Source organism: Anolis sagrei, chromosome 7, assembly GCF_037176765.1.
Source record: "Anolis sagrei isolate rAnoSag1 chromosome 7, rAnoSag1.mat, whole genome shotgun sequence".
Taxonomy (NCBI): domain Eukaryota; kingdom Metazoa; phylum Chordata; class Lepidosauria; order Squamata; family Dactyloidae; genus Anolis; species Anolis sagrei.
Window position 1 is genome coordinate 1956452 of NC_090027.1, and position 24907 is coordinate 1981358.

Here is a 24907-nt window from a genome sequence, read left to right on the forward strand (position 1 = left end):
ATACAATATAATAATTATATATGATATATTACATGTAATATTCGTAATAATATTGCAGTATAGTGGTATAGTACAATATAGTAATATATAATACTACTATTGTGCTATGCTGATAATATAATATATTGTATGTACATATAATGTTGATCATAATATTATAATGTAATACAATATAATAATAATACAATATAATAATTATATATGATATATTACATGTAATATTTGTAATAATATTGCAGTATAGTGGTATAGTACAATATAGTAATACATAATACTAATATTATGCTGTGCTAATAATATAATATATTGTATATACATATAATATTGATCATAATTTTGTAATACAATATAATAATTATATATGATATATTACATGTAATATTTCTAATATTATTGCAGTATAGTGGTATAGTACAATATAGTAATATATACTACTACTATTGTGCTATGCTGATAATATAATATATCGTATGTACATATAATGTTGATCATAATATTATAATGTAATACAATATAATAATAATACAATATAATAATTATATATTACATGTAATATTGTATGCATATACAATATATTATATTATTAAATGAATCTACTCATCCAAAGTAGATCTATTTATTGCTCAAAGAGCTGCATGTTTTCTCCCACCACCATCCTACAGATTGGTTTATATCACAAGAAGTGATGTTCCGTCAGAATAAATGTCGATTCACTCTCACGTCCTGGCAAAACATTCCTCCACCCAGATACAAATGCGGAGCCACTGTTTGAATCCATTAGAAACCTGTTGTCCCTGTACTGTGCCAGGACAAATAAAACACATTTTCCAAGACAATACAGATATATAGATAATCCTCAAGCACAGGTACCAATCTTAGCATTAGAAGGTGCCCTTAGATCAGGGGTGTCAAACTCATTTTCATCGAGGGACACATCAACCTTATGGTTGACTTCAAAAGACCACTGAATCCATCGACAGAGAATAAGCGGACACGGAGGGCCAATTATAATTATTTTTTTTGCAGACTGGTTGGTGCTCTTTAGTTTTTCCCCAGTTTAGTATCATATGAAATCTCTTTTGATTATCCGCCATGGCAACGAAAAGCACTGAGGTTGGGGACATCTTATCCACAAGCCTTGTTGTTGTTGTTGTTCATTCGTTCAGTCGTCTCCGACTCTTCGTGACCTCATGGACCAGCCCACGCCAGAGCTCCCTGTCGGCCGTTACCACCCCCAGCTCCCTCAAGGTCAGTCCAGTCACTTCAAGGATGCCATCCATCCACCTTGCCCTTGGTCGGCCCCTCTTCCTTTTGCCTTCCACTTTCCCCAGCATAATTGTCTTCTCTAGGCTTTCCTGTCTCCTCATGATGTGGCCAAAGGACTTCAACTTTGTCTCTAGTCTCCTTCCCTCCAGTGAGCAGCCGGGCTTTCTTTCCTGGAGGATGGACTGGTTGGATCTTCTCGCAGTCCAAGGCACTCTCAGCACTTTCCTCCAACACCACAGCTCAAAAGCATCGATCTTCCTTCGCTCAGCCTTCCCGAAGGTCCAGCTCTCGCATCCGTAGGTGACCACAGGGAATACCATGGCTTTGACTAGGCAATGGATCTTGGTTGCCAGTCTGATGTCTCTACTCTTGACTATTTTATCGAGACTGGACATTGCTCTCCTCCCAAGAAGGAAGCGTCTCCTGATTTCCTGGCCAGTCTGCATCTGCACTCATTTTTGCGCCTAGAAATACAAATTCTGTCACGGCCTCCACGGTTTCTCCTTCTATTTTCCAGTTGTCAATCATTCTTGTTGCCATGATCTTGGTTTTTTTGACGTTTAGCTGCAACCCGGCTTTTGCGCTTTCTTCTTTCACCTTGATGAGAAGGCTCCTCAGCTCCTCCTCGCTTTCGGCCATCAGAGTGGTGTCATCTGCATATCTGAGGTTGTTAATGTTTCTTCCAGCCATTTCCACCCCAGCTTTGCATTCCTCCAGCCCCGCACATCCTCGCATGATGTGTTCTGCATACACGTTAAAAAGGTTGGGTGAGAGGATGCAGCCTTGCCGGACGCCTTTCCCAATCTTGAACCCGTCTCCTGTTCCGTGGTCAGTTCTGACCGTTGCTCCTTGGTCCTTGTCCAGATTCCTCAGGAGAGAGGGAAGGGGGCTTGGGATGCCCATCCCACCAAGAACTTGCCACAGTTTATGATGATCCACACAGTCAAAGGCTTTAGAATAGTCAATGAAGCAGAAGTAGATGTTTTTCTGAAACTCCCTGCCTTTCTCCTTTCTCCAGCATCCGGATATTGGCAATCTGGTCTCTTCTTCCTCTGCCTTTTCTAAACCCAGCTTGAACATCTGGCCACTCTCGCTCCATGTATTGCTGGAGTCTTCCTTGCAGGATCTTGAGCATTACCTTACTGGCATGAGAAATAAGGGCCACTGTACGGAAGTTGAAGCAGTCTTTGGCATTTCCCTTTTTTGGTATGGGAATATAAGTTGATTTTTTCCAGTCTGATGGCCATTCTTGTGTTTTCCATATTTGCTGGCCTATGGCATGCATCACCTTGACAGCATCATCTTTGAAGATTTTAAACAGTTCAGCTGGGATCCCGTCGTCTCCTGCTGCCTTGTTGTTAGCAATGCTTCTTAAGGCCCATTCCACCTCACTCCTCAGGATGTCTGGTTCTAATTCATTCACCACACCGTCAAAACTATCCTCAATATTATTATCCTAGGTACAAGCCTTGTACCTAGCTTTAAACCTCAGATCAGTGATTCCCAATCTTTGGTCCTTTGGGTGTTTCAGATTCCAGCTCCCAGAATGCCTGATTGTCAACTGAGCCAGCTGGGGCTTCTGGGAGTTGAAGTATTAGAATGACCAAAGTTTGGGAACCACTGCCTTAGGTGATTAAAAATCATTAAAACCTTAGATCATAAAAAGCCCACCCTAATAATAATAATAATAATAATTGTATTATTATGTAAAAATACATCACACAGTCCTAGACGCTTAGGAAGTGTTCGACTTGTGATTTTGTGATACGAAATCCAGCATATAGATCTTGATTGCTGTGACATTCTGTGTTTTTGTGTCAGTAAAATAATAATAATAATAAATAATCATTATGAATAATAATTATAATAAATACTTATAATAAATACTTATAATAAATAATAATAATAGGAAAGTGTTTGACTTGTGATTTTGTGATACAAAATCCATCATATAGATCTCGTTTGCTGTGACATACTGTGTTTTTGTGTCAGTAAAATAATAATAATAATAATAATAATAATAATAATAAAAAATAATTATAATTAATTATAATAGGGAAGTGTTTGACTTGTAATTTTGTGATACGAAACCCAGCATATAGATCTCGTTTGCTGTGACATACTGTGTTTTTGTGTCAGTAAAAATAATAATTAATAATACTAATTAATTATAAATAACAATAATAGGGAAGTGTTCGACTTGTGATTCTGTGATACGAAATCTAGCATATATATCTTGTTTGCTGTGACATAGTGTGTTTTTGTGTCAGTAAAATAATAATAATTAATAACTAATGAGAGGAAAAGTTATAATAGTTATAATAATAATAACAATAGGGAAAGGAAAATAGTTATAATAGTTATAATAATAATAACAATAGGGAAGTGTTCTACTTGTGATTTTGTGATACGAAAACCAGGATATAGATCTCGTTTGCTGTGACATACTGTGTTTTTGTGTCAGTTAATTAATAATAATTAATTATAATTAATTATAAATAATAATAATAGGGAAGTGTTCAACTTGTAATTTTGTGATACAAAATCCAGCATATCTATCTCATTTGCTGTGACATACTGTGTTTTTGTATAATAATAATTATTATTAATAATAAGAATTAATAAATAATAATAATAATAATAATTAACTATAATAGGGAAGTGTTTGACTTGTGATTTTGTGATACGAAACCCAGCATATAGATCCCGTTTGCTGTGACATACTGTGTTTTTGTGTCAGTAAATTAATAATAATTAATAATAATAATTAATTATAAATAATAATAATAATAATAATAATAATAGGGAAGTGTTCAACTTGTAATTTTGTGATACAAAATCCAGCATATCTATCTCATTTGCTGTGACATACTGTATTTTTGTGTCAGTAAAATAATAATAACAAATTATTATTATTAATAATAATAAATAATAATAATAATAATTAACTATAATAGGAAAGTGTTTGACTTGTGATTTTGTGTTACGAAACCCAGCATATATATCTCGTTTGCTGTGACATACTGTGCTTTTGTGTCAGTAAAATAATAAGAATACTTTATTTATATTCCGCCCTATCTCCCAATAGCGATCTTATTCCCCTCACTTGAATCTCACTTGAGTCTTTATACCGCAAGGCTTTCATTTTAATGCCTGAGTTTCTGTAGCGTTATATACCTTCCCTTAAGGGAAGAAAGACCTCTCTTACCTTTGCTTGCTTTATGAATATCCTTGTCTACCGAGCAGGAAGTGCAGCAGTGCTGCGGGCAACGGAATCCCCGGGACTCAAAGACGGTGGTGGCAAACTTGCGCACACAGGCTTCGTGGTAGAATTTGCCACAGGCGTTGACAGAGCAGCGCTTCACGTCTTTGCCCGGGAGCTTGCAGGAAAAGCACGTGTGCTGCCCTTTAGAAAAAGAAGAAAGGGGTTGGTTTGAACTTCAAAGAGAAAGCAAAGAGGAAGAGGATAGTGGTTTAGGTCATAGTTCTAATTATTCAGACAGAGGCGACCAATCTATATAAATAAAAATGTCATGTTCGTTTGTGGGATTAACAGAACTCAAAAACCACTGGGGGAATTGACACCAAATTTGGACACAAAACACCTCTTAGGCCAACGAGTGACCATCACTCATAAAAACATGGGAAAACACAGCAGAAAAGACTTAAAAAGCCAAAAAACCAAAAAAAAACCCATTACAAGGCATGCACAAAACCACATATATACACAAACACACATACACAAATATATATACACACATATATGCATATAGATACACACACAAAACACATATACACAGAAAGGGGGAAGAAAGGAAGGAGAGAAGAAGGGATAGAAAGAGGGAAAGAAAGAGGGAAGGAGAGAAGGAAATAAAAAAGTGAAAGAAGGAAGAAAAAAGAGGGAGGGAAGGAAAGAAGAGACAAAAGAAATAAAGAGGGAAGGAAGGAAAGAAAGAGGGAAGGAAGGAAGGAAAGAGAGAAGGAAGGCTGGAACCAAAGAGCAAAGGAAGGGAGGAAAGAAACAGAGAAGGAAGAAAGAAAAAGGGAAAGTAGAAGGAAAAGAGGGAAGGAAGGAAAGAGGGAGGGAGGGAAGGAAGGAAGGAAGGAAGGAAGGAAGGAAGGAAGGAAGGAAGGAAGGAAGGAAGGAGAGAAAGAAAGGAAAGAAAGAGGGAGGAAAGGTTTGGCCACAGTCACTCACAAAAACACTAAAAAACACAGTGAAAGAGACTTAAAAAGCAAAAAAAAACCCCAAAACATTACAACGCATGTGCATAACCACATAAATACACGTATACACAAATATATAAATACACACATATACACATATATACACACACAAAATTCATATACACAGACTGGGCCACAGCAATGCGTGGCAGGGGACAGCTAGTCTATATAAATAAAAATGTAAGGTTCATTTGTGGGATTAACATAACACAAAAACCACTGGGGGAATTGACACCGAATTTGGACACAAGACACCTAACAACCCAATGTATGTCCTTCACTCAAAAACCCCAACGAAAACAAAAAGCAGAAAGGACTTCTAAACTGCATGTCCACAAAGGAGAAACTGAATACTCAGAAAGAGAGCCATGGCCGCGCCCCCTCCTCCTCCTTGCGGGAAACAGCCGGCCGGCCGTTAAAGCATGAGGAGCCAGGCGCGCATGCACTGTCACACACACACACACACACACACACACACACACACACACATAAGCCAGAGTGGGCACCATAGGAGTGGAGGTGGAGGCTTGCCGCATGGAGCCCCTTTTCTTTCCCTGCTATGTCAGGAGGGCAGTCTCCTCCTTCTCCTCCTTTCCCTGTTGGAAGAGGAAGGGGCGGGTGTGTGGCATCGGCAGCAGCGGAGCCCCCAGGCAAGGAAGAAGGGGAGGAGGAGGAAGAGGAGGAGGAGGCGAGGAAGGTCGACGGTGCTTGAGTGAAGGACCTTCCTTCTCTCTCTCCCTCACTCCCTTCCCTTCTTTCCTCCCTCTCCTTCCTCCCTTTTTCCTTTTCTTCCTTCCTTCTCCTTCCTTTCCTTCCTGTTCCTCCTTCCTTCTTCCTTTCCTTCTTTTCCTTCCTCCCTCCCTTCCTTTCCTCCTCCTTTCCCTTTATTTACTTCCCCTTCATTTCCTTCCCTCCCTCCTTTCTTCATCCCCCTCCTTTCTTCATCCCCCTCCTTCCTTCCTTCCTTCCTTCCTTCCTTCCTTCCTTCCTTCCTTCCTTCCTTCCTTCCTGTCCCTCCTGCTTTCTTTTCCTTCCTTTCCTTCTTTCCCTCCCTCCCTTCCTGTTCCTCCTTCCTTCTTCCTTTCCTTCTTTTCCTTCCTCCCTCCCTTCCTTTCCTCCTTCTTTCCCCTTCATTTCCTTCCCCTTCATTTCCTTCCCTCCCTCCTTTCTTCATCCCCCTCCTTTCTTTCCCTCCCTCCTTCCTTCCTTCCTTCCTTCCTTCCTTCCTTCCTTCCTTCCTTCCTTCCTTCCTTCCTGTCCCTCCTTCTTTCTTTTCTTTCCTTTCCTTCTTTCCCTCCCTTCCTTCCTGTTCCTCCTTCCTTTCCTTCCTCCCTCCCTTCCTTTCCTCCTTCTTTCCCTTTCTTTATTTCCTTCCCCTTCATTTCCTTCCCTCCCTCCTTTCTTCATCCCTCTCCTTTCTTTCCCTCCCTCCTTCCTTCCTTCCTTCCTGTCCCTCCTTCTTTCTTTTCCTTCCTTTCCTTCTTTCCCTCCTTCCCTCTCCCTTTCTTTTTCCTTCCTTCCTGTCCCTCCTTCCTTCCTTCTTTCTATTTAAGATATAAATACCAAATTAAATGGGACAATCAAGAAGTAATGAGAGAAGAAGGGAAAGAGGGAAGGAATGAAGGAGGGAAAGGGGGATGGAAGGAAGGAGGGAGGGATGGAAGGAAGGAAGGAAGGAAGGAAGGAAAGAAGGAGAGAAGGAGTGAGGGAAAGAAGGAAGGAAAGAAAGAAAGGTAGAGAAGTAAGGAATGAGAGAAGGAAATGAAAAAGTGAAAGGAAACAGAGAGGGAAGGAAGGAGAGAAGGAATAAATGATAGGGAAGGAAGGAAGGAAGGAGAGAAGGAAGGATATAACCAAAGAGCAAAGAAAGGGAGGAAAGAAACAGGTAGAGATGGAAGAAAGAAGAGAAATAGGAAGGGAAAGAAAAAGAGGTAAGAGAGAAAGAGGGAGGGAAGGTTGGGCACAGCAACGCGTGGCGGGTACAGCTAATAATAATAATAATAATAATAATAATGCAACAACTGTGTGTATTTCAGCTTGTTGTGGCCCCTGTGAAGGCACACAACAAAACCCATCAATGTCATTCTTGTGACTTACTCATTGCAAAGGAAAGGATGGGACTCAGGAAGGTGTTAAGTCCATAAAGGGAATGCTAGACTGGAATTTACCTTCGTAATCATGACAGCAAACAAGGTGTAGACTGGAAAACTGAATGCTTTAGTACATTTTGAAAAGACGCAAGAGAGGAAAGCCAATTGGCGACTATGTTAAGGACATGAAAGCTGCACCAAACAATCCCTGAGCAGAAGCCTCCAGCCTTTCAGTCCACTGAGTTTCGTGTGTCAGGCATCACGGGCTTATTTACCATTTTTGCACTCTGCACAGATGAACTTCCCATCAGGCTGTGAGCTCAGGCCTAAGCATTCAGTATGGAAGACTCGGTAGCACTCGCCTTCACAAGATATCAGGGATTCGCCAGAACTTTCGCAAATCTTAAAGGAAAGAAATTATTTTCAGAGAGCACATCACATGGCAGGTGTTTTAAAGGTAACCAACCAGAGAACTGAAAAAGCCTCCCTTGCAATATATATATACACACACACATATACATATATACACACACACACTATTTTATATATGAATTTTCCCCTCACATGTTTGCAAGGCTTTGCAAATCCTTTATAGATATAATTATCTGTACACAGAGAGATGTCTAGATAAATATATATGAATATTGATATATAGGGCTTGGAAATATTGCAGGAGGAAAATGCGCATATATAAAGAATTTATTTATTTAATTTTATGTATTTAAAACTTTTATATTCCAATCTTCTCTACCTCCGTAGAAGAACTCAGACTGGCTGGCAGCAAGAATTCAATGCTAACACTAAAATCTAAAATATCATACATCAACATTAAAATTAACCAATACATATAGGATAAATTACATAACAGCCGTTCGCCAAGATAAAATCATGTCAACTCTGTCTGTATATTTAGTCAATATATTGTGGTCAATAACTTAGGTCAATTGCCAGTCTCAGACATCATTTCACAAAAGCTTTGTTCCACAGCCAAGTTTACACTAGCAAACATTTCAGGGGGAAATGCATATGTGAAACTACTATATATAATTATAGATCTATACCTTGCTCTGCATTGTTTATATAGGCCTATTACTATGTTGGAAGCTGGCCTGACTCCTCATGGGGAAATAGGGTAGGATACAAATGAAGTTCTATTATTATTATTATTATTATTATTATTATTATTATTACGTTATTGTTGACACCATATTGTTTGTGTTGACCCCACTTTTCTACTTACAGTGTACTGTTTTTCTTTGAGATAAAGAAAATATTCATAAACATTAATCTCCTGATGCCTCAATTAATGTAATTTTATTGGTATCATTTTGAAATTTACCCACAGCTGCTGCATTTCCCACCCTCGGCTTATACTCGAGTCAATAAGTTTTCCCAGTTTTTTGTTTTTGTTTTTTGGTGGTGGTGGTGGTAAAATTACCGTATATACTCAAGTATAAGCCAACCCGAATATAAGCCAAGGCACTTGATTTTTCCACAAAAAATTAGGAAAACTTGTTGACTCGACTATAAGCCGAGGATGGAAAATGCAGCAGCTATGGGTCAGTTTCAAAGTAAAAATAGATACCAATAAAATTACATTAATTGAAGCATCAGTAGGTTGAATGTTTATTAGGGTGTTTAGATCGTCTGGGGAGGCCCTGCTCTCGGTCCCACCTGCGTCACAAGTATATTTGGTGGGGACAAGAGACAGGGCCTTCTCAGTGGTGGCCCCTCAGATGTGGAGCGCCCTTCCTAGGGATATTAGATTGGCCCCCTCCCTGTTGATATTTCGGAGGAAAGTGAAGAGCTGGTTGTTCGAGCAGGCATCTGAATAGCCAGTGTAACGAACATAGGAATCTGGAACAATTGGATGATGAGACTGGATCTTGGTTTTAACTATGAGGCGCTAATGAGATGTTTTATTGATTTATATTGAGTGTTTATTATGCTACTGTTTTGATTGTTTCTAACTGTTTTATGATGTTTTTGAGCATTGAATTTTGCTATCGTTAACCGCTCTGAGTCGCCCGAGAGCTGAGAAGAGAAGTATACAAATATAGCAAATAAATAAACAAATATTTACATTTATGTATTTATCGTGTCAGGAGCAAAACCAAACAGTTGTATTGCATTTTTTAACAAACAAATAAACAAAACGCAAAGTTTACGAGCTTGGTAGTTGATTAAATGTCCTTCGACCATTAGCTAAAACTGTAAGATATAAATGTAGTAATAGTAATAATAATAATAATAATAATAATAATAATAATGATGATGATGATGGAGCCCCCGATGGCGCAGTGGGTTAAACCCCTGTACCAGCAGGACTGAAGACCGAATCCAGGGAGAGGTGGATGAGCTCCCTCTATCAGGTCCAGCTCCTCATGCAATGGGGACATGAGAGAAGCCTCTCACAAGGATAATAAAAACATCAAATCATCCAGGCATCCCCTGGGCAACGTCCTTGCAGATGGCCAATTCTCTCACAACAGAAGCCACTTGAGCCCCTGACACGACAAAAAAGTAATAATAATAATAATAGAGTAAAATAATAAATAATCTTGACTCGAGTATAAGCCGTGGGGAGCTTTTTCAGCCTAAAAAAAGGGCTGAAAAACTAGGCTTATACTCGAGTATATACAGTAGGTACCTCAGCTTATATTTGGGTCGTCTTATTTATTTATTTATTTATTTGCTATACTTGTATACCGCCGTTTCTCAGCCTAGCCGGTGACTCAACGCGGTTTACAACAACTTATAACAAACAACAGTATACAGTTTAAAAGCATAAAAACATAATCCACAATACAAATATCAATAAACAATCCAATTCATCTCTTGACTAAAATCGTGATCCAGTTTCGTCGTCCAGATTGCCAGTCCTTCAATCATTACACTTATTGCACTGAGTTAACCGAACGCCTGCTCGAACATCCACGTTTTTAGTCTTTTCCTGAATACCATCAATGAGGGAGCTGATCTTACCTCCATGGGAAGGGCGTTCCATAGCCGCGGGGCCACCACAGAAAAGGCCCTGTCTCTCGTCCCCGCCAGCCGCACCTGTGAAGCAGGCGGGATAGAGAGCAGGGCCCCCCCAGAAGGTCTTAGGGTCCTGGTGGGCTGATAGGCAGAGATACGTTCGGATAGGTAAGTTGGGCAAGAACCGTTTAGGGCTTTAAAGGCCAACGCCAGCACTTATACTCGAATGCATACAGTAAAAGGATAAGTCATAAAACCAAATCAGTCAAAACAGTGCAGCACCTCCTAACCCATTCTTTAAAACCCATCTGCATTAAAATACTATCTGAATGAATTGTGTTGCTGGCTGAATCCCTGATCTGCCTTCTGACTGACACCTCTACCTTGTCTGGACTTAGTTTAATTTGTTTGTCCCCATCCAGTTCATGACTGATGGCAGACACTGGTTTAGCGTCAGGACAAGACAGCCAACAATACAGCTCACTTCCATGCATGTTTACCATAAAGTAAACCTTTCATTTACTGAAATGGGACTTGCACACTGATGGGGTGGCATCCTTGACTTCTTTGACTGATGTACACCTCTCATTTACCTGACAAATGCTGTCTTTCTTACTTGTCCCAGAACCTCTTCTGGATAAACTTGAGTCCACAGACTGTACATCGGAAGCATCTGCGTCTGCCGCCGCTGACGGACTGTCCGACTGCTTTCCAAAGCTACCCTAAATGGGAAATCAGAGGAATATTTCATACGGGTAAAGTTTTGAAAGGGCACCTACAAGTAAGGATCAACACAAATGCCACGGATCAAAGGAGAAAAATCTGAATATTGATATTCATTTTAGGTCCATTTGAGAAAGCATGCTCTATTTCCAAAGAAAATCACTACGATGAGCAAAGGAGAAAGGCTCAGAGTCAGTACTAAGAGTAAGGGAAGCCCAATTCTGTAAGGTGTATGTTAGGCAAATTTTGTATTTTGCCTTTGTATTGTCGAAAGTTTTCATGGCCAGAATCACTGGGTTGTTGTGAGTCTTTCTGGGCTGTATGGCCATGTTTCAGAAGCATTCTCTCCTGATGTTTCGCCTGCATCTATGGCACACATCCTCAGAGGTTGTGAGGTCTGTTGGAACCAGGAAAATTGGGTTTCTATACCTGTGGAATGATGTCCAGCGCGGGAGAAAGAACTCTTGTCTGTTGGAGGTAGATGTGAATGTTTCAATTGGCTGCCTTGGTTAGCATTGAATTGCCTAGCGGTTTGAAGGTCTGGCTTCTTACTGCCTGGGGGAATTCTTTGTTGGGAGGTGATTAGCTGGCCCTGATTGTTCTTGTCAGGAATTCCCCAGTTTTTGAGTGTTGTTTTTTATTTACTGTTATGACAAGAAACAATCAGGGCCAGCTAATCACCTCTCAACAAAGGATTCCCCCAGGCAGTAAGAAGCCAGATCTTCAAACTGATAGGCAACTCAATGCAAACGGTTTGTAAACAGAAATAGGCTCCTTATGTTCTGTGGGTTTAATCACACTGCTGCTTTCAGGATCTATTTTCCCCTTGTCTTCAGTTATCACCTCAAGGCAGCTATCAGTCGGATTGTCTTGAAGTAACTCATACTTATTTCTGCAAATAAAGTCAGATATGGAATCCTCCTTTGGAGAAACCTCTCCATTCTTTAGCAATCTGCTTGCTTTGCCATTCTGTCTGTCTGGGAGAGCTCGTTTTCTCTTCCTTTTCCCCATTACAAGTTAAAAGAGAGAGAACCAATAAGCCTTGTCAGTGATTAAAAAAGTGCGACCAAAATAATAATAAAATATGGGTAAAAATATGAAAGAGTAAAATATCTTTGTCTCTGCATTTCTTGTTTGTAGAGGGAAAGGACCATCCAGTAAAGAAGGGGGGGGGAGCCTTTACCTTGCAATAGATATCCGTAGAAAAAGAACTCAAGAGAAATGCTGAGTCTTCTGATAAAAAAGTTCTTCAGGGTTTCAAATTAGCTTAGATAAATTGTCACTCCCTTTCATAGAAGTCAGCAAATTATCTTGTTCACAAACCTCACAACTTCTGAGGATGTCTGCTACAGATGCAGGTGAAACGTCAGGAGAGAATGCTTCTGGAACATGGCCAGACAGCCCAGAAAACACACAACTATTTTCCTTTGTTTATTGGGCAATTTTTTTGGGCATATTTTCTATAACCACAAGGCTTATTTTAAAAATGAAACAGCAAACTGAGATTCTTAAAAGGCTTAGAAGGGAGTGTTCCACGCTCTTTAAAAACCACACTCTGCACACAATCCTGCCCATCACACTCATTCCATTTTGCTTTCAATTTAGACTCTCCTTCCAATCATCACTTTCCGAAAAGAATTCTGCAAGGTTTTCCTGTGAAGCAGGAATTATTTGTTGACCCACTTCAAAGCTGTAGCATATGAGAAAACGGGAGGCACTTTACCTGTAGATCATTCAGCCCTCTTGAATCAGAATCCGAAGTATCTCGGTATGCCGAACTCGTCAGTTCCACATCTGTTGAGGCACGGCTCCGTTTCTTTAAAGGCTTACAAGAATCTGAAATCTCACTGGCACCTTAACACAACATACTGGAATTAATCGCCGTGATCTCTCATACGTCATTCAGCATTGAAGGAGAGATTGATGTTGGCACAGGGTCAATGACCAAAGCCCACACTCTCATTCAAAGCTTTTAAAATTTCACGCAATAATAATAATAATAATAATAATAATAATAAAACTTTATTTTTACTCGGAATTTATTTTTATTTATTGATTTATTTATTTCACAGTTTTCTATACCGAGCTTCTCAACCTCATTGAGGGACTCAGCCCGGTTTCCAGCCATAAAAACATATACACTCATTAAAGTATCATATATCACAATTACAAACACAACTTTAAAAACACTATATATAAAACTACAGTGGTCAGTCGTCCTATTAAGATGGGTCTACATCAACTTCCATCCAGGGTCCTATGGTGTTGTCTCATTCCTCGAAGGCCTGACTCCACAGCCACGTCTTCACCCGTTTCCTAAATGTTAGGATGGATGGGGCGGTTCTGGCCTCCAGAGGGAGAGAGTTCCAGAGTCGCGGGGCCACCACCGAGAAGGCCCTGTCCCTCGTCCCCACCAGGCACGCTTGCGAGGCCAATGGGACCGAGAGCAGGGCCTCTCCAGATGATCATAATAATCTTGATGGTTCGTAGGGGAGAATACGTTCGGAGAGGTAAACAGGGCCAGAGTCGTTTAGGGCTTTATAGGTCAACACCAGCACTTTGAATTGCTTACATGAGGCCAAGCCCAACAACACATTAGTAAACAACAAGCAGTAATACGCTCTCTACGTGGGGTTGCCTCTGAAGACTGCCCGGAAGCTACAACTAGTCCAATGAGCGGCAGTCAGACTACTAATGGGAGCGGGGTACAGGGAGCATAAGACTCCTCTGTTGCGCCAGCTCCACTGGCTGCCAGTCAGCTTCCGGGCACAATTCAAAGTGCTGGTCTTGACCTATAAAGCCCTAAACGACTCCGGTCCAATTTACCTGTCTGAATGTATCCTCCCCATGAGCCATCAAGATTACTAAGATCGTCTGGAGGGGCCCTGCTCTCAATCCCACCGGCCTCACAGGCGTGGCTGGTGGGGAAGACAGGGCCTTCTTGGTGGTGGCCCCTCGACTCTGGAACTCCACTGGAGATCAGAACTGCCCCTTCGATCTTAACGTTCAGGAAACAGGTGAAAGCCTGGCTTTGGGGATTGGCATTCAACGAATGAGCCATGATCCTGTAATATGGATGGATGACGACGAATAATGACTTTGATGACGACTGACCACTGTAATCATATGATTGTATTTTTGCCATTTTAATTGTTTCAATGTTTTAATGTTTTAGTGTGATTTAGAAATATGATGTTTTAATGACGATCTGTAATATTGAGGTTGGAAACCGGCCCGAGTCCCTCGAATGGAGGCGAGAAGACCGGTATACAAAACTACCAAATAAATAAATAAATAAATAAATAAATAAAAAGCAATAAACAAAATAAACAATACAATTAATATAACTCACAAGTAGACAATAAACACAAGAATTTAAAAACCAATGGCTGGGCCATAGTTAAAACTTTAAAAATAAATGCTGGACATGAACAGAGGGTGTCTCTATTTGGAGGGTTTCAAACCAAAAGTAGAGAGCAACCCAACGGGTAATTAAAGTGCTTCTCAAAGTATTTGCAGGGCATTGTTTCCTTTATTCAGGGAAGGCACACTGGGACAGCCACGTTTTCAGGCTCCTCCTAAAGACTGCCAATATGGGGGCTTGCCTGAGATCCTTGGGGAGTGAGTTCCAGAGTCGGGGGGCCACCACCGAGAAGGCCCTCTCCCTCGTCCCCACTAATCGCGCCTGCGATTGAGGTGGGAGCACGAGCAGGGCCTCTCCAGATGAACAAAGAGATTGTCTGGGTTCGTACACAGAAATGCGGTCACGCAAGTAGGCGGGTCCCACACGGTTCAGGGCTTTGTAGGTCAAAACCTGCACCTTGAATTGGGATCGGAAAATGAACAGCAGCCAATGGAGCTCCTTAAACAGGAGGGTTGACGGCTCCCTGTAAGTCGCCTCAGTAAGTAGCCTAGCTGCCACCCACTGGACCAATGGAAATTTCCGAGCCGTCTTCAAGGGCAGCCCCACGTAGAGTGCATTACAGTAATCCAATCTGGAGGTGACTAAGGCATGGACCACCCTGGCCAGATCAGACTTCAAGATGTACGGTCGCAGTTGGTGCACGAGTCTTAATTGTGCGAAGGCCCTCCCGGCTACCCCCGATGCCTGAGCTTCGAGCGTAAGCGATGAGTCCAGGAGGACTCCCAAACTGCAGGCCTGTGACTTCAGGGGGAGTGCAACCCCATCAAGCACAGGTTGCCACCCTATACCCTGATATGGTTTACAATTGGCCAGGAGGACCTCTGTCTTGTCGAGATTGATCCTCAGCTTGTTCGTCCTCATCCAGACAGCCACAGCGGCCAGGCACTCATCCAGCACCCGAGGGGCTTCCTTCGAATTAGGTGGAAAAGAGTAGTAGAGTTGGGCGTCATCTGCGTAGAGATGGCATCCAACTCCAAAACTCCGGATGACCTCACCCAGCGGTTTCATGTAGATGTTGAAAAGCATGGGAGACAGAATGGAACCTTGCAGGACCCCACAGGTCAAAGGCCAGAGGTCCGAGCAGGCGTCCCCCAGCTGCACCATCTGGGAATCCAGTCATTTACAGAGGTTTTGAAAATGGTAGTCTTTGAGCACTGCAGAAATATTGTCTATGCACTGGAGAAGAATTATTTCACTCTTAACATCCCATTTTCCAAAACAAACTTATTCCAAGCTTGCTTTTAATATTTTAATATATGCACTGATTATGTTGAAATCATAAAGCACGTCAACATAAACAGTTTTCACAACATACCTAGAAACTAAGAGTTTTTATATTTATTGCAGAGATCCGTTCTCTCTCACAAAGGCAAAAAGCAACGGGCATTGGACACACAACTGTCTTCTCACAAAAAGAGAGTCCTCAACCTCAGCAAGATGGAGTGGATGAGGGATTGGAGGACATCCAACCCCAAATTGGGAAAGAAGTCGTCCAGGAATACCTGGCCGCTCTTAATGAGTTCAAGTCCCCAGGGCCAGATCAACTACACCCCAGAGTATTGAAGGAACTAGCGGAAGTCATTTCGGAACCATTGGCAACCATCTTTGAGAGTTCTTGGAGAACGGGAGAAGTTCCAGCAGATTGGAGGAGGGCCAATGTGGTCCCAATCTTCAAGAAGGGAAAAAAGGATGACCCAAACAACTACCGTCCGGTCAGCCTCACGTCGATACCGGGCAAGATTCTGGAAAAGATTGTTAAGGAAGCGGTCTGCAAACACTTAGAAACAAATGCAGTCATCGCTAATAGTCAACACGGATTTATCAAAAACAAGTCATGCCAGACTCATCTGATCTCTTTCTTCGATAGAGCTACAAGCTGGGTAGATGCGGGGAATGCCGTGGATGTAGCGTACCTGGATTTCAGTAAGGCCTTCGACAAGGTCCCCCATGACCTTCTGGCAAGGAAACGAGTCCAATGTGGGCGAGGCAAAACTACGGTGAGGTGGATCTGGAATTGGTTAAGTGGACGAACACAGAGAGTGCTCACTAATGCTTCCTCTTCATCTTGGAAAGAAGTGACGAGCGGAGTGCCGCAGGGTTCCGTCCTGGGCCCGGTCCTGTTCAACATCTTTATTAATGACTTAGATGAAGGGCGAGAAGGCAGGATCATCAAGTTTGCAGACGACACCAAATTGGGAGGGAGAGCCAATAGTCCAGAGGACAGGAGCAGAATTCAAAACGATCTTGACAGATTAGAGAAATGGGCCAAAACTAACAAAATGAAGTTCAACAGGGACAAATGCAAGATACTCCACTTTGGCAGAAAAAATGAAATGCAAAGATACAGAATGGGTGACGCCTGGTTCGAGAGCAGTACGTGTGAAAAAGATCTTGGAGTCCTCGTGGACAACAAGTTAAACATGAGCCAGGAATGTGATGTGGCGGCAAAAAAAGCCAATGGGATTTTGGCCTGCATCAATAGGAGCATAGTGTCTAGATCTAAGGAAGTCATGCTACCCCTCTATTCTGCTTTGGTTAGACCACATCTGGAATATTGTGTCCAATTCTGGGCACCACAATTCAAGAGAGATATTGACAAGCTGGAATGTGTCCAGAGGAGGGCGACTAAAATGATCAAGGGTCTGGAGAACAAGCCCTATGAGGAGCGGCTTAGGGAACTGGGCATGTTTAGCCTGAAGAAGAGAAGGCTGAGAGGAGATATGATAGCCATGTATAAATATGTGAGAGGAAGCCACAGGGAGGAGGAGGGAGCAAGCTTGTTTTCTGCTTCCTTGGAGACTAGGACGCGGAACAATGGCTTCAAACTACAAGAGAGGAGATTCCATCTGAACATGAGGAAGAACTTCCTGACTGTGAGAGCCGTTCAGCAGTGGAACTCTCTGCCCCGGAGTGTGGTGGAGGCTCCTTCTTTGGAAGCTTTTAAGCAGAGGCTGGATGGCCATTTGTCAGGGGTGATTTGAATGCAATATTCCTGCTTCTTGGCAGAATGGGGTTGGACTGGATGGCCCATGAGGTCTCTTCCAACTCTTTGATTCTATGATTCTATGATTCTTTACATGGTGCTTATGTATACACTGCGGGAACATTATTTCAATTGCTGCAAGTAATGATGATGATACATATGGATGAGAGTGACAGCCTTCTCCCTGCCTATCCCATGACATTAATTAATACAGATTGGAAGCTAGGCAGAACAGCTGTTCAGCAGTGGAACTCTCTGCCCTGGAGTGAAGTGAAGTCTCCTTCTTTGGAGGCTTTTAAACAGAGGCTGGGTGGCCGTCTGTCAGGGGTGTTTTGAATGTGATTTTCCTGCTTCTTGGCAGAAAAGAGTTGGACTGGATGGCCCACGAGGTCTCTTCCAACTCTAGGATTCTATGAAATGCCAGATGAATTATGATGACAAGAAAAACTCCTACACTGCATTGATGTATGTTTACTAAAATGTATAGAAGGCAGTGAGTTTTCAGAATCGAGAAAGATAAGTGACCATTTCCTATTTGTTTACATAACATGGAAAAGCAGGGATGAGTAAGAATTAATTGGCTAGTCACCAGGAGTGTAATAACAATAATAATAATAATAATAATAATAATAATAAGCACAAGCCAGTCAAGGTGGTCCCAGTGGTGATCGGCGCACTGGGTGCAGTGCCTAAAGATCTTGGTCTGCACTTAAATAATAATAATAATAATAATAATAATATTAAAACTTTATTTGTATGCCGCTCCATCTCCCCGAGGGGACTCAGAGCGGTTCCCAGGTAACATCACAAAACATACAAGGTAAAAAACAACACAACCATAAGATTAACTAAACATGGTCACCATAACACATATATTAAAAGTAATCCTGCCTGTTCAAGGCAATTTCAAAATCTAAAAGGCCGGGCCAAGATTTGTGCAAGCCCAAAAATTCTCGGGCCCCCGGGAATGAAGTGCAATGTTATGGCAGGCAACAATACCATTAGTTTCGGGTCTGTGGCTGTTTATTCCGGGGCCGATTAGAGGAAATTATCTGGGTAATTGGTACGAAGAATAAGGCCGCATTCAACAATGTGTAGGGCTGAGTTAGAACTGGCCATTTTCAAAGACTTGTTGAAACCACCAGGTCTTCAAGCTCTTACGAAAAGAGGGGAGGGATAGGGCCTGTCTTATTTCCCTTGGAAGGGCGTTCCAGAGGAGGGGGTCCACCACCGAGAAGGCCCTCTCTCTCGTCCCCACCAATTCAAAGTGCTGGTCTTGACCTATAAAACCCTATACAGCTCCTATCCAGCGTACCTGTCCGAACGTATCTCCTTCTACATCCCACCTCGGAGTTTAAGATCGTCTGGGGAGGCCCTGCTCTCGGCCCCGCCTTTGTCTCAAACACGCTTGGCAGGGACGAGGGACAGGGCCTTCTCGGTGGTGCCCCCCCCCACTCCCCGCCTGTGGAATTTGCTCCCTGGGGAAATTAGGTCATTGTCATCCCTCCTCACCTTTAGAAAAAAGGTCAAAACGTGGCTGTGGGACCAGGCCTTCGGGCAATCAGGGTAAAGGACAATGGATAATGTTTGACAATGGCAGGGAAGAGGATTTGGATAAGTTAAGTGGAACAGTCATCAGTAGATGGCTAGCTAAACAGCCACCAGACGGGCAGTAGCTCATCAGAGTGTAAGTATTCTGTTTTAATCTTTATTCATTAATGTTCATGTTTAATTGTTATTTTTGTTATTCTGTATTTTATGATGCGGCATTGAATTATTGCCAATTGTAAGCCGCCATGAGTGTTGCCCCCCCCCCCCCAGGGGTTGAGAAGGGCAGGGTAGAAATGTTTGAAAATAAATAAATAAACCGCGCTTGAGACAGTAGTGGGACCGAGTGGAGGGCCTCCCTGGAAGATCTTAGAGCTCATGCTGGTTCATAGAAGGAGATGCAATCACGGAGATAGGTGGGACCCAAACCGTTTAAACACATTGAGTGCTGACAAAATTACCACCTGCCAGTTGCAAAAGGCCACCTTTACTGGGATCTGCACTCATTATTTGCCAATCTATCACACAGTCCTAGACACTTGGGAAGTGTCCAATGTGTGATCCAATACAACAGCCAGCAGAATGTCTGCTGTGGACTCATCTTGTTGTGTTTATAATAATAATAATAATAATAATAATAATAATAATAATAATGATAATAATAATAGTAATAATAATAATAATAATAATAATAATTTATTTGACCAGTCATGTGACCATTTCAAAATAGAACATGAGTAAAAAGAAAAAACAAGGCAAAAAGGCGAGGACAGCAGCTGACTTTCTGTTTACAGTCAGTCTTATTTTCCTGGTTCTTATTTCCCAGGAGTGTTTGTTTACAAGCAGCAAAGCTCACCTTTCTGTAATCCCGTCTTCATTGCTGTCTGTGGGGCTGTTTCTACCTATTTGGACAGGAAAACAAGTTGTTAATAATGGAATTTCCTGTTCCCTAGTTTTTTTTAAAAAAAGGAAATTGATTTTCAATGCAAGCAAATAGCATTTCGGGATTCTTGTGGTCAATCCCTCCCACCATCCCTCCCCTCTGCCCCCAGCTAGAAAATCCAGCTCTGCCTCTGAAGGGTTTCTCGGAGGATGCCTTCCCCTGAATCAGGCGACAAGGCAGGTGTGTGCTTTGTTTGCTCCCCTATTTTGTGCCCTAAGTGACAGAGGGTGGCTTCACCTTTGTTCCAAGGAGCAGGCAAGAGGTTTAGCAACTAGGAGCTATGCCTCGGGCTACAGAAAAGCCTCACAGTTGCTAAAGAAAGGAGAGAGAAGCAGGGCACTCAAGGTCCACGTGACACTTAACTTACTGCCTCGCTTGAGCTCCGGAGGCCATTGGCTATTCCTCTGTATAGAGTGCTGCAAAGGTAGAAGAGGGGCGGAGGAGAGAGAAAATGCATTGCAGGCCTCTATACAGCTGGAAACACAATGTCGGACACAGGGCTTGGATTGACAAGATGGTGGCCTTGAGAAAGCACCTCGTGGCACTTGTGGTCAGTGTCTCGGATCCTATATAGGAAGGCGGTTTTCTGCCAGGGCACACCCAAAATTGTGAATTTGGTAGTTGCAAGCAGCCTTTTTTTGAATTATTGGTGGTTAAGGTCTTGCTCTTAAGCAAACAAACATAATTTGAATATAGTGTGGTTTCATATTCATGTAAGAAACGCGTCTCGTAAATATTTATGAAGGATTATTTTAAAAATAATTTTATTTCATTGTACAATGGATAAAAACATACAATAGAAGGATTTGCCGAGGATACAATTGATAATACAAATATAAAATCTAGACAATCACTTATATTGCGCTACCACTCACGGCAACAGAATTAACATTTTTTTTTACTCTCAGTTTATACTTAAAATTCCAGTTATAATTTTTTAAAAACCCCAAAGGACGCAGAATTAATTTGGAAATTCACTGAAAACAAAGCTCACCTCTGGGAACAAATAGGGCGGCAGAGTTCTCAAATATCAGAACGCCTTTCTCTGAACATAGAACATATCCAAGCTTATGCATTACAGAGCTTCTCTGACCATTAAGCCTCCTGCCATATGCTTTTCCTGAAGAACATCAGCACAATATACTATGTCGTTTGGATTAGCTTACATAGTATAAAGCAAGCAAGACTACTTGAGAAAAGAGGACAAGTGGCGCTTGGACTGCGGATAACTGAAAACATATGAATTACTACAGCTTTAGCTCTAAGAGGGAATATTCCAACAATGCAAAGAGGCTTTAAAAATATGTGTACCGTATATACTCGAGTATAAGCCGACCTGAATATTAGCTGAGGCACCTAAGGTTATCACAAAAAAAAAATGCAGCAGCTACTGGTAAATTTCAAAATAAAAATAGATACCAATAAAAGTACATTAATTGAGGCATCACTAGGATAAATGCTTTTGAATATTTACATAAAACTGTAATTTGAGATAAGACTGTCCAACTCTGGTTAAAGCATTATTCTAACCTTCTTCAATGTAAATGTGCTTACGTATCCTTCCAACAAACATAATTTTAACTATACATTTTGGGGGAAATGCTGTGTGTATATGAATAAGGAAAACTGGGAAAGACTGGTACCGAGAGAGGAGGAGAGGAAGGTGCGTGCTGCACGAGAGCAGGAGAGGAAGGAGAGTTGGGTTCCTGTGCAGAGAGGTGAGCATCCTAACAGAAAGGCGTGGGGCTGAAAGAAGCCCTTCTTTCATCCCCACGCCTTCCCGCCAGGACCAGCACCCTGCAGGCCCGTAGCCAGGATTTTGATTCGGGGGGGGGGGGGGGCTGAGTTTGATTCGGGGGGGGGGCTCTGAGTGAAAGAGGGTCCACCCTAGCAAACCTTTTGTATTGTTACCCCAATACCCCCATGCATATGGGATATATTGAAAATGGTGATCAGATCATAATAATAAACATAAAAATTTAAATAATGTCCCAGTAAGGCCTTCTCGCGGACCACCATGAGAATTTCGGGGGGGGGGGGGGCTGAAGCCCCCAAGCCCCCCCTCTGGCTACATGCCTGACACCCGGGGGGCTTTATTCAGCCTAAATAAAGGGCTGAAAAACTAGGCTTATATTCGAATATATACTGTATGTGCATTTGTGTATGTACATGCTGTTTCTAAATGTTTAAAATGTAATCAGAGAGAAAAATCAGATTTTATTTTTAAAAAAAAGAATTGGAGGGGGAGGGTCATGCTGAAGTCTAATTTGTTCAACTCCCATCATTTTGGAATCCAGGCGCAGAAGTATTTTGACAGCAAAGCAAAAACCAGAAGTCCCTTTAAGAGACCAATTGGCAGGATCGCCATATCAGCCTGGGACTGGCTGCTTTGGTTTTCTGCCATAAAGAGGCTAAGTACAGTTGGGGAAGGTAAATAAGACATCTGTATATGAGGGAAATTGAATCTGCAGTTAACAGTCTGCGGGCACAGTGTTTGCTCACTAGGGGGCAGATGGGAGTTGGGACTGATCTATCCAGCAGGTTTGAGCAGGGAAGCTTTAGAACTGTCTTTTTAGGATTGTGGAAAGAAGGAATAAAACACTTCTCTCCAATGTTTCATTGTTGTGAGCTTGATTTTAGCTCCAACATCTTCCAAAGTCTGACACCAATAGTGCAGAAGAGTGAAGGTGTACTTTCCAATAAGAAACCATGTGCCACATGCCATATATACTCAAGTATAAGCCAACCCGAATATAAGCCGAAGCAAGTAATGTTACCACAAAAAAATGGGAAAATATATTGTATCGCGTATAAGCCGAGGATGGGAAATGCAGCAGCTACGGGTAAATTTCAAAATAAAAATAGATTTTTATTTTGAAATTTACCAGTTGTACTGGTCCAAAACTAAATGGACCAGTACAACTGGTAGATTTCAAAATAAAAATAGATACTCATAAAATTACATTTATTGAGGCATCAGTAAGTTAAATGTGTTTGAATATTTACATAAAACTGTAATTTAAGATAAGACTGTCCAACTCTGATTAAACCATTATTCTAACTTTCTTGTTTACATATCCTTCCAATAATCACCATAGTTTATTTTAACTAGACATTTTGGGGTAAATGCGGTGTGTATATGAATAAGGAAAAGCGGGAAAGACTGGCTGGCGCTGAGAGAGGAGAGGAAGGCGCGTGTTGTGCTGAGAGAGGAGGGGAGGAAGGAGGGCTGGGTTGTTGTGCGGAGAGGTGAGGGGCCTGGTACGAAGGTGTGGGGCTGAAAGAAGTCCTTAAGATCTTCCGGATATGCCCTTCTCTTGCTCCTGCTCCTGTCTCAGGCACGGTTGGTGGGGACGAGAGAGAGGGCCTTCTTGGTGGTGGCCCCCCGTCTCTGGAACTCCCTCCCCTGGGAGATTAGGCTGGCACCCTCCCTAGCCACATTCCATAAGGAATTAAAGACGTGGATGTTTCGTCGTGCTTTCAACTGACGACTCCTGTGACAAATGGCCTGTATCATGACTTGAATTGTCATTCAATCTGATTTATTTATTGATTTATTTAAAACACTTCTATTCCGCCCTTCTTCTCACCCCGAAGGGGACTCAGAGCGGAGCACAACATATACATGGCAAACATTCAATGCCTGGGTGCAATACATAAACATTAAAAAACATTTATCTCAATATCAAAATACACCATTTAAAATAGCACAATTTAAAACCGTCCTAGCCATCCGCATCAAATCCAGTTGGCTGGTCATCTTTCCCATTGTCGCTTCATTGCCCTGTCCCGAAAGCTTGGTCCCACAACCAAGTTTTGACCCTCCTTCTAAAGGACAGGAGGGAGGGGGCCGACCTGATCTCACCAGGAAGGGAGTTCCATAGCGTGGGGAGCCATCACCGAGAAGGCCCTATCTCTCGTCTCCACCAATCGTGCCTGTGACAATGGCGGGACGGAAAGCAGGGCCTCCCCGGAGGATCTTAATCTACGCGATGGTTCATAGAGGGAGATGCATTTGGACAGATAATTTGTCCTATATTATATTAACTGATCCTGTTAATTTTCTGTTTCCATGATATTTCCTATGCCGTTATACATTGTCATCTACCTTACTAAACCACTTTATCCTTTAACTAGTTCACGTAGTGGTTTTCCTCCCCTCTCCAAAATTAGTCTGTTGTTATTGTTGTTGCTAGCTATTTTTGTTAGGTTGTTTTATGCTGTTTTTATGCTGTTTTCACTGTTATTGCTTTATTTTAATTGTATTCTGCCTGGGCTTGGGCCCCATGAAAATCGCCCCGAGTCCCTTCGCAGGTTCGCAGCTTGGGAGTGATCCTGGACTCATCGCTGAGCCTGGAACCCCAGGTCTCGCTGGTGGCCGGGAGAGCTTTTGCACAATTAAGACTTGTGTGCCAGTTGTGCCCGTACCTTGGGAAGTCTGATCTGGCCACAGTGGTCCACACTCTTGTTACATCCCGAACAGACTACTGCAACACACTCTACGTGGGGTTGCCCTTGAAGACTGTTCGGAAACTTCAATTAGTCCAGCGGGCGGCAGCCAGATTACTCACCGGAGCGTCATACAGGGAGCAGACCACGTCAGCTCCACTGTTACGTCAGCTCCACTGGCTGCCGATCCAGTTCCGAGCACAATTCAAAGTGCTGGTTTTGACCTACAAAACCCTATACGGCTCTGGCCCAGCGTATCTGTCCGAACGCATCTC

General features: G+C 42.1%; 1 protein-coding gene across 3 annotated transcripts in view; it reads right to left on the reverse strand.

The window, feature by feature from the left end:
• Window positions 1-24907, reverse strand: part of NSD3 (nuclear receptor binding SET domain protein 3) — a 132723-nt gene that overhangs the window by 54154 nt on the left and 53662 nt on the right. For all 3 annotated transcript variants that reach the window (XM_067470628.1, XM_067470627.1, XM_067470626.1), the window contains exons 9-13: window positions 20097-20142; window positions 13009-13139; window positions 11156-11284; window positions 7859-7985; window positions 4475-4672 (exon numbers count right to left, since the gene is read on the reverse strand). In XM_067470628.1, coding sequence (XP_067326729.1) covers window positions 4475-4672; window positions 7859-7985; window positions 11156-11284; window positions 13009-13139; window positions 20097-20142 — 631 coding nt within the window. The remainder of the gene's footprint in view (window positions 1-4474; window positions 4673-7858; window positions 7986-11155; window positions 11285-13008; window positions 13140-20096; window positions 20143-24907) is intronic.